Source organism: Bombina bombina, chromosome 2 (genome assembly GCF_027579735.1).
Source record: "Bombina bombina isolate aBomBom1 chromosome 2, aBomBom1.pri, whole genome shotgun sequence".
Taxonomy (NCBI): Eukaryota; Metazoa; Chordata; class Amphibia; order Anura; family Bombinatoridae; genus Bombina; species Bombina bombina.
Genome location: NC_069500.1, coordinates 855,031,268 through 855,051,333, shown reverse-complemented (window position 1 = coordinate 855,051,333; position 20,066 = coordinate 855,031,268). Strand labels below are relative to the sequence as shown.

The 20,066-nt window shown below is 38.7% G+C and overlaps 1 protein-coding gene across 1 annotated transcript in view; it reads left to right on the top strand.

The window, feature by feature from the left end:
• ADGRL3 (adhesion G protein-coupled receptor L3) overlaps positions 1–20,066 on the top strand; it is a 1,741,359-nt gene that overhangs the window by 1,504,991 nt on the left and 216,302 nt on the right. The window contains exons 17-18 of the mRNA XM_053703187.1: positions 3,270–3,479; positions 5,387–5,607. Of these exons, the coding sequence (XP_053559162.1) occupies positions 3,270–3,479; positions 5,387–5,607 (431 nt within the window). The remainder of the gene's footprint in view (positions 1–3,269; positions 3,480–5,386; positions 5,608–20,066) is intronic.

Genomic DNA, 20,066 nt, shown 5'->3' with positions numbered 1-20,066 from the left:
GCAGTCCTGGCGTCCAGGGTAGCACTGGAGACATGGCACATAGTGGTATATTTAGTACAGTTTGACAATTGGAAGAGCAGCAGAAGTGGGCAGCAGAGCAGGAGGGTGGAGTGGCAAGCAGCATAAGTTGGCAGGAGGGCAGACAGGCATTCTTGCACATGATGGTTTACAGAGTACAGTTTTATAATAAGGAAGAGCAGTTGCAGAAGCACGTGGTCAGCAGGGTAGGTGGGTGGTCCAGCAACCCACAACAGAGATGTCTTGGTGATATATGGAATTATACATAACAGTTTATCCTCAGTTCCGCAGCAAAGGTGGGCCGGAGGGCATGCAGGTAGTTCTGATAGCAAAGATGTGGTGGTATATGGAGTACAGATTTACAACCCGAAGAAGTAGCACCTTTCCTATCTACCCGTAGGGGTGCTTAAAATATAATAATATATATATATTTATATAAATATATATATATATATATATATATATTTATATACTACTAAAAGGGCATAGATATCCCCATTCACCAAATGTCCTCGGACAAACATATTCAGATCAGTCAAATAAGATCAATCTTCTTATGAAACCTTTCTGGCTGCACTCTTCTTTACACTCCCAGTGATCGACTTCTGAAAAACAGCAAAGAGGCGCCACATGTGTGTATCAATCAAAGGATTATATCACCAAACCAAACTGGAGTCAACAGGGTACTCGTATTTCACAATATCACCCTGATGTTTACCGGGTCACAGCAAGCTAGTATGCTGTGAATACGAGCCTAATACGAGCCTAATAGCACATCAGGTCGCTATGCAAAATGTGAGTACACTGTTGACTCCAGTTTGGTTCGGTGATAATCCTTTGGTTAATACACACATGTGGCGCCTCTTTGCTTTTTGATGTTTTTCTGAAGAAGTAGCAGCAGCACGGATGGACAGATGGTCAGACAAGCACTCGGGGCAGCAAAGGAGCCAAGGTAGTTTATGGAGTAGCACATACATATAATATCATTTTTTTTATTAATGAATAATAATATAATAAAATAAACATAATAAAAAAATTGTCCTGGAGTTTTAATGAAAGAAATAAAGGGAAAGATGTGATACAGGAAGGAAATGGGACTGGGACTAATTTGTCATGTGCGCTAACCCGACACCTCACGCGAAACCAAGAGTTTGTTATGCAAAATTTATATTCCTATGTTCTTCAAATAGAAAAAAAATAATTTTATTATGAAATATATATTTCTATAAATATCTGATAATGTTAATGTAAATAATGTATTTTGTTTAGTGCAACTTTTTTTTATTAATACACTACCTTTTATGCAAGGTTTTCAGTCGTGCTAACCCAACAAGTGTAAAATGGAATTGTGCTCTTGTGATGACGTTTACTTTTAATTTATAATATGAGTGCTATTTTTGTGGCGCACAAAAAATACAATATCACTTGTGTGCAACAGTTAGCGCACCACTATTAATCTAGCCTTGAATAAGCTGTACTTTTATTTCAAGCCTATAACAATGCATTTTATATTCTGAATGTAACAAAAGGACTTTCAATTTGTAAGAGTACTTCGCTCTGCATTTTTTTCTTTTTTTCCCAAACTTTCTTTTTTTTATCATGGCTTCAAATTTTCTGGAAATCTCTACAGAACACTAGATAAATAGACAATAATTTTATACAAATATTTTTTAGCTAATTCACTAACAAAAACTCATTTAGCTTGCTTGTTCTCTGTTCACTGTACATTATTATACAGTCTGCAAGATCAGCTTTTATTTTGGGTCAGGCGCGAAACTACAGGGGGTGCAGAGTCCGCAATTGCGACTGGGCCCCCCCCCAAAAAAATTGTTTTATTTTTTTAACAATAAAAAACGTTGACCTGCCACTGCCTGCACTGATATCATGTGAGTGTGACATGATGCTTCACTAGTGTCTCTGACTACAGGGGTTAGTGTTTCTGTTTAACCACTGATTTTTGTGTGTGTGTGTGTATGTGTCTATGTGACTGTGTGTGTATGTGTGTATATGTGTGTGTGTGTATGTTTGTGGAACCAGCAAATTACAGACCTTGTTACTACAGCATGGGGGAGGGGGTAAACAGTGTCACTATACAGCACGACTATATACATTACGGGGGGGCTGGACCATGTCACAGACTACTGTGGTCACTTTATATACAGTACTGGTGGGTTAAACAGTGTCACTATATACAGTAATAGGGGGTCAGACCATCTTACAGACTGTGGGCACAGGGTACCTCCTTTTGCAGACATGTAATCTGATTCACATTTTTTTTCTGTGTTAAATGTAAAAAAAAAAAAAAGATATATATGTATCAAATTCACTTTTTTGGGGGGGCTTCTTAGATTCTTGCATCTGGGCCCTGTGGTTTCTAGTTATGCCTCTGTTTTGGGTATTTTGTAGGCATGTGCATTCAGAAGTCCAAATGCAGAAAAAGGTGTCCGGTTGCTGTGTTTGGTTCTTTTCAGCACTGGATTTCTTCTTGTGAATCTGCAAAACACTAAAATCTGCACTTTCACAAGCAGAAATATTGCTCTGAAAAGAGCCTACCACCGCAAGTGGCCACCTTCTTATGCATTTGGACTTCTGAATGCACATGCCTACAAAATACCCAAAACAGAGGTGTAACTAGAAACCACAGGGCCCAGGTGCAAGAATCTAAGAAGCCCCCCCCCCCCCAAAAAAAAAAAAAGTGAATTTGACACATATATATCTTTTTTTTTTTTTTTTTTTACATTTAACACAGAAAAAAAATGTGAATCAGATTACATGTCTGCAAAAGGAGGTACCCTGTGCCCACAGTCTGTAAGATGGTCTTACTAGGCACATGTCTAGTAATACTTAAAGGGACATGAAACCCAAAATTTTTCTTTCATGATTCAAATAGAGCATACAATTTTAAGCAACATTCCAATTTACTTCCATTATTTGATTTGCTTCATTCTTCAGATATCATTTGATAAAGAAATAGCAATACACATGGGTGAGCCAATCACACAAGGCATGTGCAGCCACCAATCAGCAGCTACTGTACCTATCTAGATATGCTTTTTAACAAAGGATATCAAGAGAATGAAGCAAATTAGATATAATTACATTGGAAATTGCTTAAAATTGCATGCTCTTTCTAAATCATGAAAGAAAAATTTAGTTTTCATGTACCTTTAATGAAATGCAGAGGTTTAAAGAAATCATATACACATTGCTACTATAATATTTAACACTTTTTTTTTTTGTTCTTTTTAAAGCACAACGACATAGTTCATGACCTCCTCTTAGATGTTATTACCTGGGTTGGAATCCTACTCTCCCTAGTTTGCCTCCTGATTTGCATCTTCACATTTTGTTTTTTTCGTGGCCTTCAAAGTGATCGCAACACCATTCACAAAAATCTTTGCATTAGTCTTTTTGTGGCAGAGCTACTTTTCCTAATTGGGATTAACCGGACTGATCAACCAGTAAGTGTCAGTTTGCACATTTACATTTGACAAATTTATCTTACTATTTGTACTATTTATTATATTATGCTAGTTAGATTTTTATTTTTTTTGGAGATTTATCCTATGGACATTAACACAAAATCCAAAGATTTTGCTTATAATAAAAAGAAGATATACAAAAATTTAAATATTTTGATCTAATGATTAAACTACAATAACTAAATCAAGTATGTTACAGAATATGTCATTATAATAAAGATAGCAAGAGAATGAAGAAAAAAATGATAATAGGCATAAATTAGAATTGCTTAAAAATGCATGCTCTATCTGAATCATAAAAGAAAAAATTGGGTTCAGTGCCCCTTTAAAGTTCATTTAAAGGGTCATTATAGTCAAAAAAGGATATGTTTTAAACCCTAGTGCATGTAGCATTTAAAGGGACATTCCAGTCAAAATTTAAATGCACATAGATTTATTACATCTTTGAATAGAAACATATTTGCTATAGATATGTATTAGCGAAAATGCTTCTAGTAAAAGTTATCACTGTTTAGTGTTAACGTTTGTCTCTGCACGTGCATGTGAGGCATAGCTAGATATTGTCACTGCACCCACATTTTAAACAGTGCAGCTGCACAGATAATCAGTGGGGCTTGTATCATGTCAGCAATTAACAAATTGAGTCATTACCAGATGGTACAAGCACCTTAGGCTCTCTGAGCACGTGCTTTGTTTAAAATGCTGGTGCACGGTGCATACTTAAATACACTTTTAAAACAGCTATAGCTTTTATTAGAAGCAATCCAGAAATGCGCCCATGTGGTTTCCAATTTTGGCTTGAATATCCCTTTAAGACTATAAACTCTGCAGTACTGTGAGTTTAATATAGAAATATAGAAATATAACTCAGTACTCATGGTGTAACTGCAGGGTCGGTAGTCTTAAAATGACATGCTCTAAAGGATTAGAGCATTCCATTTCTTTTAATATAATGGCTATTTAAAACAGGGTTCTAATCTTCAAATGTCCCCCCCCCCCCCAAGACGCAGTGTCATTAAACAACATACCTTCACAACCCTATTTTTATGCTTGATCTGTTTATTTCTGAAGTAATATACAAATTAGTTGAAATTTATGGCAAAGTGACTAAAATGTGTATACACACTTATCCCTTATTGTAGTCAAACTTTAATGTGTTGTTTTTACAGCACATAAAACACTCACACCACACCACACAACACACACACACTCATAAAACACACACATCCTCACCATACACTCTCATAAAACACACACTCTCATACAACACACATACATCATACCACACACTCTCATACAACACACACTCTCATACAACACACATACATCATACCACACACTCTCATACAACACACACTCTCATACAACACACACTCTCATACAACACAAACATACCACACACATTCTCTCATACAAACAACACACACCACACACTCTCATAATACACACACTCTCATACAACACACACACAAGTTGCAACCCAGTAAACATAGTATTTTGACCCAGTAATGGGTCCTGACCCATGGTTTGAGGAACCCTGCTTTAAAATATTAAGATGTTCAGTAAAACATTTTGAAAAAAAGTTAATATAATCTACTTCACTCACTAACAGGAATATTCTGACATTTATTGTTTTTAAGCCTAATGATTATCAGCCACATAGTCAAAGTTAAAGTTGATCTTTGATATTTGTCCGTAGTATCTTTTGTTTAGAATAAACTCTGTAAATAGTTTTTAGTTTACAGTATTTTCATTTTGGCAGCATTGAGGAAGCCCAAGGAATATTAAAACACATTAGAGATCTAAGCTATATGAATATACATATATTAATTGATGAAATATTGCATAACAATGTATAATTTTTTTTTTTTTTATCATCTTTATAGATTGCATGTGCAGTGTTTGCTGCACTTCTTCATTTCTTCTTTTTGGCGGCTTTTACCTGGATGTTCCTGGAAGGAGTTCAGCTTTATATCATGCTGGTTGAAGTCTTTGAAAGTGAACATTCAAGAAAGAAATATTTTTATTTGGTGGGCTATGGAATGCCAGCTCTCATCGTATCTGTGTCTGCAGCAGTAGATTACAGAAGTTATGGAACAGATAAAGTGTAAGTTAAAAGGGAATTTTGAAATAGCCGAAGAGTAGTATGTTTTTAACAGGTAGAGAATATAAATGTATTATTATCCTTCTGTGAGCTACTAAATTTATCTCCTTTATTTTAGTTGCTATCAGTTAATTTTTGGAAATAGATTCTGTCTAAAGAAAGAAAATATATGTTTATTAATTTAAAAAAATAATAGATATAGATACATATAGATATATAGATAAATACACACACATGCAGGTGTTCAATTGTTTAGGGTCACTTTCCTTATTTTCAATTAAAACATACATGAAATTGTTTTGATAAGGAAATATATAGTCATTGACAAAGTTAGAAATAATGAATTTTAAGTAATATAATAATGGTGTCTTTCAAACGGTGCTGTCGTCAAAGAATCCTCCATGTGCAGCAATTACAGCTTTGCAGACTTTTGGCATTCTAGTTGTCAATTTGTTGAGGTAATCTGAAGAGATTTCATCCCATTCTTTCTGAATCACCTCCCACAAATGGGATTGGCTTGATGGGCACTTCTTACGTACCATACGGTCAAACTGCTCCCACAACAGCTCAAAAGGGTTGAGATCTGGTGACAGTGCTGGCTACTCCATTGAAGACAGAATACTAGGTGACTGCTTCTTCTCTAAATAGTTCTTGCATATTTTGGATTTGTGCTTTGGGTAATTGTCCTGCTGTAGGAGTAAATTAGCTCCAATCAAGCACATGGCATGGCAAAATGGAGTGATAGCCTTCCTTCTTCAAGGTCCCTTTTAGTCTGTATAAATCTCCCACCACCAAAGCACCCCAGACACTTTTTTCCAATCTTTTTTTTTTTTATCGGCCAGTCTGAGATTTTTTTTTCTTTGCAACTCTGCCTAGAAGGCCAGCATCCTGGAGTTGCCTTTTCACTGTTGACGATGAGACTGGTGTTTTGCAGGTACTATTTAAATAAACTGCCAGTTGAGGACCTGTTGTGTCTCTTTTTCAAACAAGACACTCTTGCTCGGTTGTTTTCTTGCTTAGTTGTGCACCGGGGCCTCCCACTTCTCTTTCTATTCTGGTTAGAGCCAGTTTGTTCTGTTCTGTGAAGGGAGAAGTACACAGTGTTGTACAAGATCTTCAGTTTCTTGTTAATTTATTGCATGGAATAGCCTTCATTTCTCAGAACAGGAATAGACTGACGAGCTTCAGAAGAATTTTTTTTTTTATTCCTGGACATCTTGAGCCTGTAATCAAACCCATAATTGCTGATGCTCCAGATACTCAACTAGTCTAATAAAAGCCAGTTTTATTGCTTCTTTTATCAGTACAACAGTTTTCAGCTGCGCTAGCAGAATTGCAAATGGGGTTTTTAATGATCAATTACCCTTTTTAAATTATAAACTTGGATTAGCAAACACAACATGCCATTGGAACACAGGATAGATGGAGCCTATGTTCACCTATGTAGATATTCCATGAAAAATCAGCCATTTACAGCATTACCAATATCTACATTGTATTTCTGATTAATTTGATGTTATTTTAATGGACAAAAAAAGCCTTTGTTTTGAAAAAAAAGGAAATTTAGAAGTAAACCCAAACTAGTGTCTGTGAGCAATGTGGTAGGTGGTAGTATAAAATTCACCAATTCCAGGAAGTAGAAGGGATTGAACGGTTCTTTATTTGTAATGTTGGATAGTGCTTGATATAGATAAAAGAATGTTGTTAGCAAAATGCATTCAGAAAAGATGCAATTTAATACAATAATTTCTTTCATAAGATGGTGAGAGTCCAAAAGTGCAGTCCGTTAGGAGGAAGCAAAACACCCAACATAATCCCTCCCACTTTCCATTGACCCCTCGGTCAATTTTTTGCCTCCAGCATGGAGTGATGGGGAACTTGAAGTGCTTATTTGCTAGTTATTTGACAGCGGTTTGAAACCATTTTCTCCCCAAAAAACCTACTAACATAATACCACCAGCCTCCCAGGTAAAATATGGACATGCCCACCAATCCCCTGGTCTACAGTATGCTTCTCCTTGTTATATCCTTAGAGACCCTTCTCAGCCTTGGATGGATATCTGCAGCTAATTTGAGTATAATAGATGAAGGTACCATGCACCTTCATAGCCCAGAGGCTATTAGCATAACTATGTACATGTTTCACATAGCCTTGGGACATAGTCACATACTACATACAGATTTAGGCACTTTGTGCAATTATACTGCATTTCCCTTAGAGAGTTAAATCACTTCTGTGCCTCTTATACTGTATTTTGTTGCTGCTGTCTACTTGTTGATACTCTCCTTACTATTTTCTGTGTATTATAAGGAAAACTGGTGCAGCTCATGTCTCTGGTAATCCACAGGACAGCTCTACAGACCTGTCCCCTAATTTTAATCAATATATCCACTCTGCAGTTAAATGCAATCATATGTAAATGGTAGAAAAGCACCCTTCACAGGCCCTAGTCTCATCCGGGCCATCCCTAAGCAGTGACCCATCTAGGTACTATTTACCATCCAACAGTACAATGGAATCAGAATTCCCCTCTTCTGATGATAATTATTCAGAAACCCAGGAACCCTCTGCTGGAGCACATATAGAGTGAAATTTATAAAGCTGCAAAATGCAGCTTTATGTAGCTTTGGTGCAGGCTTACATAAGGTATGGGAGACAGTTTCAACAGTGGATGGTGCTATTTTAACTCTGGGTAGGCGGACTAACATTCCATTAGATTACAGGACTTCTTTGAAGGATCTAATAGATAAAAGCTTGAAAGCATTCAGAGATAATACTTCCAGCTGGCAAGCTGTATGTTTTGTACTGATGCTATGACTGTTTAGGCTAGAAGAGTTTTAAGGCTCAAGTCCTGGTCTGCTGGTATGGTATCAAAAAAGCAGACTTCTTTCCAGGGAAACATTTTATTTAGGACTTTGACTAGATTAACTAGATTAACAGTCACTGGAGGGAAAGGAGATTTCCTGCCACAGGTCAAGAAAGCTAAGGGCAGGGTTAAGTATGCGGCATTAAGATGTAGCTTAGTGCGGGCAGTGTAATACATTGCAATTTTATAACATTGTCTGTTATTTGTAAATGATAATTAAGCTGTTCAAAGCACAAATGAATTGCATCATTTAACATACAATGGTTTAATGATAATTTGAGAAAGGAACATTGGAAAAAAATTAATATTAGCTCATTTTAGTTTAATATCTGTTACTCTCGGTGGATCAGGATTATGGGTTTGGAGCTCTGAGGTAGAGTTGCCTGGCTTAACTTCCCCTTGTGAGTTAAAAGGAGCCCTTGAAATGTGTTTATTGGATCTACTCCCCCTTTTAGGCATTATAGCAAAAATAAAGAAAAGTTTATTAAACGCAAGGATTTACAATCACTTTAATATGTATGTCTATATGTATGCACATATGTATTTATGTATATATGACTGTAAATACATATATACACATATAAATACATGATAGCGCTGCGGAATCTGTTGGCGCTCTACAAATAACCGATAATAATAATACATATGTACACACATATAAACATATAGTGTATGTATAGAAACATACACATATTTAGACATGTATATGTACTGTATGTATCTCTATGTTAAAGCCCTATGCCTGCCATTTTTTTTTATTGCCTGAGACCTCATATCTTTGCGCCGTTATAACTTTTTTTTTTTTTTTTTAAGAATATTTTTATTGAAAAGAGAAAATTATCATGATATACAAAGCATTTAAAGCAATATACATTTCAATTTTCAAGTTATTTTTTTTTTTTAGTAAACAAGATATTACTTAGCATCAAAGTAACAAAAGTCTCTTCTTATCCATTAAGGCTCTGTAGCCTTTCAACTATATTCAGAAATGTTGAACAAAAAGGAAAAACAGAGTCAAATAAGGAGTCAATTCACTCCAGAATACAGTGTTAATATTTCTTAATCATAATAAACAATGAGAATAAACATTGGTTGTTGCCACATCACAGCGCCACGGTTCGCCAGGAGCAATCAGGAAAGTATCTTCCCGTTTCCCCATCTAACCTGTGTGCGGGTCAGAATCCTTGTGTCTCTATTTAGATGTGCAATGATTTCTTACAATGGCAGTTCCACCTCCCCTACCCAAACCTACAATCTGGCTGACATCACTGGTGATTGCTATTACTTTCTTTCCACATCTGTAACATAAGGTCATGTATGTCAGCAGTTCCCTGTTGGAGATGATGGTATCTTTCCAATCCAACAACAGCGCCCTACACTGCTTATTCTCTAGGTTAGGCAATGATAGGTACAGTATAGTTTTAGGGCTGTTTTGTAGTGCCTTCCCTGTTGTGCGTTCTATCTGGTTTAGTACGTTTACCCAGTACATATCTAACTTGGGACATAGCCACCAAATGTGTGACAGCGTTCCCTCTCCCCCACAGTCTCTCCAACACCTACCTGAAGCTGTCTTGTATATTTGGTGTAATCTATTGGGTGTGAGATACCACCTGGACAGAAATTTGTAGCTTGCTTCTTGTACTCTTACAGATATTGAGGCTTTTTTAGTAACCTGGAACGCAGCCTGCCATTCTCTGATGTCTATCTCTGTTTGTAACTCTTTCTCCCATGCCTTGGTATAAGTGGGAAGGGTGTGTGGTTCCTCTACTGCTAGGAGCCTGTATGTTAGTGAAATAGCGTGAGCCGTGGGGGCATCCCGCAGACACATACTCTTGAATGCTGTCACTTGTCTCGTCAGTGTGCCTTTGTGGTGATGAGTCGCAAGGAAATGAGCAATCTGTGAATAGGATAGCCAATTCATGTGTGTGCCTAGTGTCGTTTCCCGCAGGTCAGCCAGTGGTAAAAGTTTGTTTCCTTCTAGGAGAGATGTTAGCGTAAAATCTTTAAAGGGAATCATGTGCCCTGACTCCCTCTCCCTGTAATTCCAGGGTAAGTCAGGATTCTGGTATATGGGGGTTAGTGGTGCATCCGTGGAGGAGATATTTGTGGATGTGCGTATGATTTTGTCCCAATGAGTGTAGAAGTCTAATAGCAAGGGATATGTGGTAGTGGCTTGAGACCTAAGCTTCTCCGGAACCCACGCCTGAAGGCCAGCGTTTCTTGTATCTAGTATGCTGCAGTCTAATTTTACCCACATCTTATTAGGGTAATTGTAGCACCAATCTAACAGTCTCTGCAATGTGGTGGCCTGCTTGTAAATATATATGTTGGGAACTCAGAGTCCCCCCCTGTCTCTAGGGATTTACAGCGTTGTGTATTCATGGCCTAACATCACCCCAAATGTATTGCTCTAAGATGTTTTGTATCTTATGTGTATAGCCTGTTGGCAAAGGTATGGGAGTAGTCTGTAGTAGGTATAGTAGCCTAGAAACCACGTTCAGTTTAATAACATTTATTCTTCCTATCCACAATATCGTTTTTTTCTTCCAGCTAGATAGGACATGTAAATACCCAGATATTTCATTTTGGTCTGTTGTGTTCTGAGTGAGCAATCATGCAAGGTTTTCGGTAACTCGTCGGGGTCATATGTGATGTTAAGTAGTTCAGATTTAGTTATGTTAAGGTGAAAGTTAGAAACCTGTCCGTACTCCCTGAAGGTGGCAAGGGCCCTGGGCAGCGAGGTCTCTGTTTGTCAGGGTGAGTAACACGTCATCTGTATACAGTGCGAGCTTATGTTCTCTTGCTTTTACCTGTATCCCTGTTATCTGTGGGTCATCCCTTATTTTTTGGGCCAATGCCTCTATGGTGATGGCGAAGAGGATTGGCGAGAGGGGGCATCTCTGCCTTGTGCCGTTTTGAATAATAAACTTATCAGATAATAGGCCATTAACTTTAACTCGCACCGTCGAGTGTCTTTATAGTGTAAAAATTAGGGCTATGAAAGTGCCACTAAACTTCATTTGTGCAAGACCGCTTTTAAGAAATACCAATGAACTCGGTCAAAGGCTTTCTCTGCGTCTGTGGACACTAGGATTGCCGGTATATTTTGTTGTTGGACATAAGTCATCAATTGGAGTACCTTTAGCGTGTTATCCCTTGCCTCCCTCCCAGGGACAAATCCCACCTGATCCGGGTGTATTAATTTTGGTAAAAACTGATTAATTCTGGTGGCCAATATCTTAGCGAAGATCTTGATGTCCGAATTCAAAAGGGAAATGGGGTGAAAATTTTCTGGTTTATCAGGGCACTAGGGGTGATCGTAAATGATGGATGAAGGTCTTATAGTAGTTAATGCCCAGTCCATCTGGCCCAGGACTCCTGCCACTCGGCATGGACTTGATGGCAGCTGTAATCTCGTCATGTGTGATCGGTGAGTCCAATGCCTCAGTGTCCTCTGTGTGTAGTGTGCGTAAAGTCACCCCCTCTAGATAGCTGTCTATTTCCTGTTGTCCACAGTCATTCCGTATGTTATATAGGTTCTCATAGTACTGTCTAAAGGTCTCCGCTATCTTGGTACTGTCTCTGTGCATGTCCCCTGATGTGTCTGTTAGCATGTGCACGTGAGTATTTAGTTGTTGGCGTTTCAGCGCCTTAGCCAAGGATGAGCCAGATTTATTATTTACATCAAAATATTTTTGCTTCAGTATTGTGGCTTTGTGTTGATATTCCCTGATGTAGTGGTTATTAAGGTCATTTCTTGCTGTGGTTAAATTCTTTAAGAAGATTGGGGATGCTGGAGTTTGTGTTGCGTCTCCCAATAGCGTATTTGTGAGAGTGTGGAGTTTACAAATTGTCGATTAGTTTTAACTTTCCTCTCCTTATGTTTAATAAATTCCCCCCGTATCACACACTTGTGTGCTTCCCATGTTGTAGAGGGAGATGTGTCTGTTGGAATGTTTTCCCTAAAATAGTGCCCAAGTGTCTCGTCTATATCTAACTTAACTAATGGGTCAGATAGGTCGGAGTTGTCCATTCTCCACAGGGGAGAATATGGGGGCCTGTCCGGCCATATGATCAGGCAGGCAACCGGTGCATGATCAGACCATGTCATCGGTAAAATGGAGGCGGTCTCTATCATAGACAGTCCTAACTGGTCTGATATGATGTAGTCAATCCTGGTGTAGACATGATGTGGGTGGGAGTAGAATGTAAAGTCTGAGGCGTAGGGATTTTTGGATCTCCATATATCGTGAAGTTTTAAGGTATATAATTGAGCGTTTACAGATTTAGTGACTTTCAGTGGCGTGCTTGTCCGCCCTGTTGAGGTATCACGTGTGGGATCTAATGGTAGGTTAAAGTCGCCCGCCATGAATACCACACCTTTCATATGTTCCAGTAGCAGTTGGGTAACTTGTTTAAAAGTTGTATGCTGTCCCTGATTAGGTAAATATACATTCACCAATGTAACATAGGTGTTGAACAGGAGCACTATGAGGTATGATCCTTTGGGGTCTTTAATAACATGTTTTGGTTGAAAATGAATCAAGTTTTTTAAGAAAATACCTACTCCACCTTTCTTTGATGGTCCCGTGGCCAGAAAGTAGGTCCCATATCTATTGTTTATAAGCTTAGGTTCCCTCCCTTTCTTGAAATGAGTTTCTTGCAAAAAGAGCAAGTCCCCTGAGGTTTTGTGTATCTGTTGAAATGCAATCAAACGTTTTTCAGGACTGTTTGTTGATATGAGTTTAAGGGACCTCTCCTGGAGATCCCGCTGGCCCGCCATATCTGTGTGTACACCTCCCTCTGCTCTATTTATGATAATGGGAGTTGGGTGGTCACCACCTGTAGTTTGGTTGCTAGGTGTGAATCCCTAAAGAGAGTATCTGCCCTCTAGTTTCTATCTGGGGTTCAAGCGTATCTCGCAAGTCTGCGTAGGTGGGGAACCGTCAGGTATGGTGGGTTAAGTACCTAAGACTCTAGTGTTTTAACCTGGCTTACCGTGACACCTGAAATAAAGAAAAATTGAAAAACAACTGTAGCAATGTAAACCAACAATTAAGATACAAAGATACTATAACAAATTAAGGGCAATATCCCCACCCCTAAGCCCACAAACAACAGTATAGATATGTAACATACGACCTGTAGCCATCAAGTATTATTAATAGTCCCCACGGGCTGAAGAATACACATTCTCTGGAAGTTTGCTAGAGTCCACTCGGCTGTTGTGTATATTTGATGATGTGGCTTGTGTTGCAGGATCTAGTCGTGAGCCTTCTCCTGAGAGCTGTAAGTGCTTGTCAAGTGGTCTCCGCACTTCCATGCTGTCGTGTTCTGTATGTTCTGGAGGTTGAATGGTGATCCGCAGTGCTTCACAGAAGCGTGGTAAATCCTCTCTGGTCCTGTAGACAGCAGTGGTTCCATCTCGTGTTGCTATGATACTAACTGGGAAGCCCCACCTGTAGATTATTTTCTGTGTACGCAGAGCAGTTGTGATGTAGTTAAGGTCCCTCCTCTTCTGAAGGGTAGTCGGACTCAGGTCAGCAAAGATTTGAATGCGGTTGCCCGGCCCGCATGAGTAAAGTCCTGTTTCTGTCTGACGTGTTTGAGGATTTCTTCCCTGTCTTTAAAGAGAAGGAGTTTGAGGATAACATCCCTAGGGGGAGCCTTAGGCGGTGGTTTTGCTCTCAGGGCACGGTGTACTCTTTCAATAGACACCTCCGGTGCATTACTGTCTCCCTTGAGTGTCCTAAATAAATCTTGTACACACCCCTCCAGGGCTGCCGGCTGTATGGTAACTGGGAAACCACATATCCGGAGGTTATTCCGCCTACCCCTGTTGTCTAAGTCCTCCACTTTGTCCAATAGATGGTGAATGGTTTCCTCTTGCTCATACGCCAAACGTGACATATGGTGGATATCGTTGCAGGTGGTGTTATGGTTCTCCTCCAGATTTGTCTTTCTTTGTGTTACTCTTGACAGGTCTCGCTTCAGATCAGTATACCAAGTTTTAACTTCAGACATAATCTCTTTAACATCGTCCTTGTTACATAGAGATCTTAAATCTTCCCTTGTAAGACCTGAGGGACTAGGTGTAGATTGCTGTATTTGAACCTCCTCCATAGATGCAGGGGTATTAGGGATAGGCGTAGCAGGGATTGTGTGTGTATCCATAGGTTTCAAATATTGTTGCAGCATTTTGGAGTTTGTAGCCACATCCGGTTTGTTCTGCTTGTGGGCTGGCATGTTAAATAGTTGTTGCAATGTTATGAGAGGCACTTCTGAGTGCATACGTGACTCTGCGTTTTAGGTTGATTATTGCTAATAAGGCAAAGCAGATTTATTGATCTGTAATTAGGACAATCGAAGTTGCTGGATTATATATTGTGTAATTCTTTCACCCCTTCTGCACACTGTCCCTTAAATTGGGGTATGCTGCTGTAATGAAATTAACTATGCATTCACTGCTGTGCAACCAGCATTGACTGCACACTTTATTATTATATTCAAAGGTTTGATGGCTGTATTATTGGGATTCTCCTTGTATCTTATTGGCACACACCGAAGAATGCTGGGGCCCATGGTTGCTCACTACAGTAGATGTTAATGTCCAGTATCTACACGTGGAGGGTGGTATATGGCTGGTTAATGAGGCTTACAAACTGTGACATTCAGGCTCCATTAGGCCCCTCTGCTATTGTGTATCTAATTAGGTGTTTATGACTGTCTTTATGGGGAGACAGGTGGCCCAAGGGACTTGCTGCAGCTGGGGCGGTTGTTTACTAAAATATTTTCCCCTGCGTGCTTTCCCGCTCTCCAGCACCTCTGTCGGCTCTGCCTGTGGTCTATTTGCACTATGCGGCTCAGTGTTTGTAGGTGGTGGACGTTGTCCATGTATTATTGCCTCCTTTGACACTGACCTGCTGCTTTGAGATGTCTGCCTCTGTATATAAGGCGATCTCCCTTTTCGGTTGTTACCACAACGGCACCATGCATCCCTCTGAGGCCTGTTTCCAGAATGTCGGCCCGCCGATACCCGAAAGCAACAGCTGGTCACTATGATACGAGACCGGAGTCAGCTTACCGGATCTCCTATTATGTCAGCAGATGTTTATGCTCCGTGTAGAGCTGGAAAATGAGTGATATCTGGCTATATAGTGTGGGCTTAAGTGGCGTGGGCTTAAGAGCTGTCTCTTTACACAGCCATTTTCCAGAATGGCTAAGCTCCGCCCCCCGTCCTTATAACTTTTTTTTGTGTGTAACTGTATATTGTAATGTATTTTTAAAGTGTTTTGTGACACTTTTTTATGTCGCTAAACAGTTAGCCAGTGTTCTGAGGAACATGCGGACCAGTATGAGAGAGTGTGAGAGTGATAACACCAAAAGTTAACACACCTGCTCCCCATTCACACCTGAGACCTTGTAACACTAAGAGTCACATGACACCGGGGAGGGAAAGGTTAATTAGGCCCAATTTGGACATTTTCACTTGGGGTGTACTCACTTTTATTGCCAAAAGTTTAGACATTAATGGCTGTGTGTTGAGTTATATTGAGGGGACAGCAAATTTACCCTGTTATACAGGCTGTACACTCACTACTTTATATTGTAGCAAAGTGTAATTTCTTCTGTGTTGTCACATGAAAAGATATAATAAAATATTTACAAAAACATAAGGGGTGTACTCACTTTTGTGAGATACTGTGTGTGTGTATGTATATATATATATATATATATATATATATATATATAAAATCATCAGAATGTTAAAGTGTTTTGACATTTAAAAATATTGAAAAACATATTTAAGATCATATAAAATTGTTAAGTTTGTATGTTATAAATGTATATTATGATTATTTGCATATTTCTAAAATGCCTTCTCTGTTGTTATCCCTGGACTCAGAGAAGGCGTTTGACAGGGTTGACTGGGAGTACATTCAAGCTGTACTACATACCATGGGCTTTAGGGGTTCTTTTATTACAGCAATCCATAGTATATATTCATATCCCTCGGCATGCGTTAAGGCAATGGGACACCAATCTGATAGATTTGCGGTCTTAAATGGGACGAGACAGGGTTGTCCTTTATCCCCTCTCCTTTTTGCTGTTTGCATAGAGCCCCTGGTGCAACACATCGGGAACTCCCCAGACATTACGGGTACTAAAATAGGACAATCAGTTTACAAACTCACTCTTTCTGAAGACAACGTTTTGCTTTCCCTAACCAAACCCCTTATATCTCTGCCAAATGTATACAACACCCTTAGGAACTTCTCCACTATATCTGGTTACAAAGTGAACCTTGAAAAATGTGAAGCCATGTCTCTTGCTATTCCAGACCACCCACACAAAAAAATTGATAGAGCTAAACTTTGAGTTTAATTGGGTTAAACATCATCTCAAATATCTAGGGATCAACCTTACAAAACACTCATCGGAACTTTACCAAACCAACTATCCTCCAATTTACAAAGTAATCAAACAGGACCTCACTAAATGGAGCAAACTGAAATTTTCTTGGTTTGGACGTCTATCTGCGATCAAAATGTCTGTGTTACCAAAGATTTTATATTTATTTTGGACCCTACCAATAGGCATCCCGAATTGTGATCTAGACAATCTCCAAGCTTGTATTAACAATTTTATAAGAGGGACTAAAAAAGCTAGAATTCCTAAACCAATATTTACGAGACATAGGCAACTGGGAGGCCCGGGCACACCAAATCTGAGACACTACTTCCAAGCAGCTAGGTTAGCCCAAACTACTCTCCTTAACAAAACGGAAGATGAGATAAGATGGACCACGTTGGAGTCAGACATAAATAAACTATATCCTCAAGAGCTGGCTCTGTGGGACCCACATAGAGCTCAAACCCAAAAACTTAACAAATTCCCAATTATAGATTACATGCTCAAAGATTTGTCCACTCTTGTTTCGTCTCTCAAAATTCTCCCTAACAGATCCCTCAATACCCCCCTAAAAATAATCATACCTTCAGAACAGATCCCAGCTATACAGAAGTGGGAAAACAGAGGTCTTTATAGGATCGCAGACTTAGTAGACAAAGGCAAATTAATGACATACACACAACTTCAGGATAAACTGTCTCCTTCCAAATTACATTGGTTGCTATATCTTCAGACATCCTCCATCATACATAAATACCTACCTTCATTGACTGGTCACAAATTCACTGCCTTAGAAATAATTTGTAGCTCCTCATCCAGACCTAGAAAAACTATTTCACAATTATACCAACTAATTCAATCTTCCACACAAATCACTAAAACAAGCCTTCACCTCAAATGGGAGGCCGACCTCAATACAGAAATTGATATTTCCTACTGGAATAACTTAATATATAATGCGAGTAAAGTCCTGTTGAGTGCCGACATGCAGGAAAATTGCCTTAAAACAATTTTCAGATGGTATCTCACTCCAATTATCACCTCTCATTCCATTAAACAGGGGTCTAAGCTCTGTTACAGGGGTTGTGAAGTCGAAGGCACATACAAACACATGTGGTGGGACTTCTCTTACTCTAAACTAATCTGGAATAAATTATCACTCCTTTTAAATAGGATACTAGATAGCCCCATTCAGTTGTCGATGAACCAAGCCCTATTGAATGTACGCTTAAGGCAGTTTAATAAAGACATTAATCAATTTATCAAAATTTTATGTACAGCTACACATATATGTATAGCCCGTCACTGGAAGGAGGGGGCTCCCCCCTGGGACGAAATTTTACATAAAATTAGGCACATATACAATATGTCCGCAAAGGCAGCAATATTACAAGACACTCAGGAAGCTTTTCACAAAGTCTGGTTTTATTGGATCACACATGACTCCATATAATACTGTTTGAATTGTCAATAGACCCAATACAGCAGAGATCTTATATGCCTTTATACATCCGTTGGTTAATCATAATTTTATCTTTATTGATGAAAATTCCACTGGGTGTTTCATGGTTGGGAGGCACTCTTTTCTTACTCTTCTTCATCTTCCCCTCTTATCTTCTTCTCTTTCCCTTTTGATTTTCCCAACTTTTCTCTGTACCCCCTTTGTATTCAAGATCTTCATAATTTTTTTTTTTTTTTTTTTTTTTTAAATATTTTTATTGAGGGAAAAATGTCGGCAAACAAATCAAACAATTGAGCAATATACAGTCACCTGCAAAGAGAAACAATAACAAGGTATCATATATAGTACACATTATAGGCTGCATAAACCAAGGTTAATAATAACAATTGTACTATTGAAAGACAAAGTGGGTAGATGCCAATGATAAACGAAACCTTCTCTGCAAAAATATGAGGCCTCTCTTGGGCCTCAAACCATAAAAAGGGAAAATAAACAGTTGTAGAAGGCTACCTAAAATAGGAGAGATCACTTATGGATCCCTTAACATTCACCTCAGATTTTACATTTTCATGATGTTATAGCTGGTAACTAATAATAGAGTAAAGCAATTTTTAAGGGGTATGAATAGGATGAACTTTAAATTGAGTAGGTTTAAGACTAGGAGCGTTGTTAGATTTAAAACTTTTAACTCAATTTATAAGTGAAGCTGATCATTTTGATTATGCTAAAAAAAAAAAGAGGGATAAAGTCAACACTGTGGGAAAATGAAAAGCTGCAAGCAAAAAAGTAGTGATGGTTGCGGTACTAGTTAGAGAGACCGCGTAGTTAGTCCTCCTGGGTTAGGAGGCATATTATGGTATGGAGGGGGGGGGGTGGTATTATGGAGAGAAGGTGGTCATTATAGCGTACTAAGTTATTGGTATAGTAATTAGATAATAGATGAAGATTACACCTAGGTCAAGGGAGCCATGGATTCTGTATTAACAAAATTGGCGAAGTGCATGGGACTTATTCATAATGTAGTACACAGGGAGGGCATAAGTAGTAATTATAGAAATGCAGGGCCTGCCTGCACTAGAAGCACTATGTTAAGCTGCAAAAATAAAACAATGCGTCATAATGTATCTATAGCCATACTAGTAAGTTGTAGGGGGTATAGGTCCACACCACTTCGGCCGCGGCGATGAGGTCCGCAACCCCCTCTAGATATGTTGCTATGTGATATGAGGAAATAAATAGGGAGAAGAGTATGATTCCCATCTTTAGGGGATCTCATAAAGATTAGACATAGTGTTATGGATAAATAGTTGGAGATGGATTACCAATATCACCTCAAATAAGTTATCATATTGTGTCAACCCTGCCACGTGGACACGGGCCCTATGTCCCATGGCAAGGCAAAATATAATGCTAGGCATATAAACATATGTGAGAATTGGAAAGACTTTTATCTTGATATGCCTTAACATAAAGATAGACTCCGACTGATACAGCAAACAAATGACATATATAAATAGGAGCTAGACTATAACCAGCCCTCCATACTACAATTGATAACTGTGCTGCGCCGTAGGCATACATTTAAATGCAAAATAACTGCTGCAAACATATCCCTAAAACAGTAATTGTAAATATCAGAGTCTACAGAGACTAAACATATCACAAAAGCTACTCATGTCTCTCATTGTATGGGATAGCTGAATTCGTAGCTTTCTGGTAGG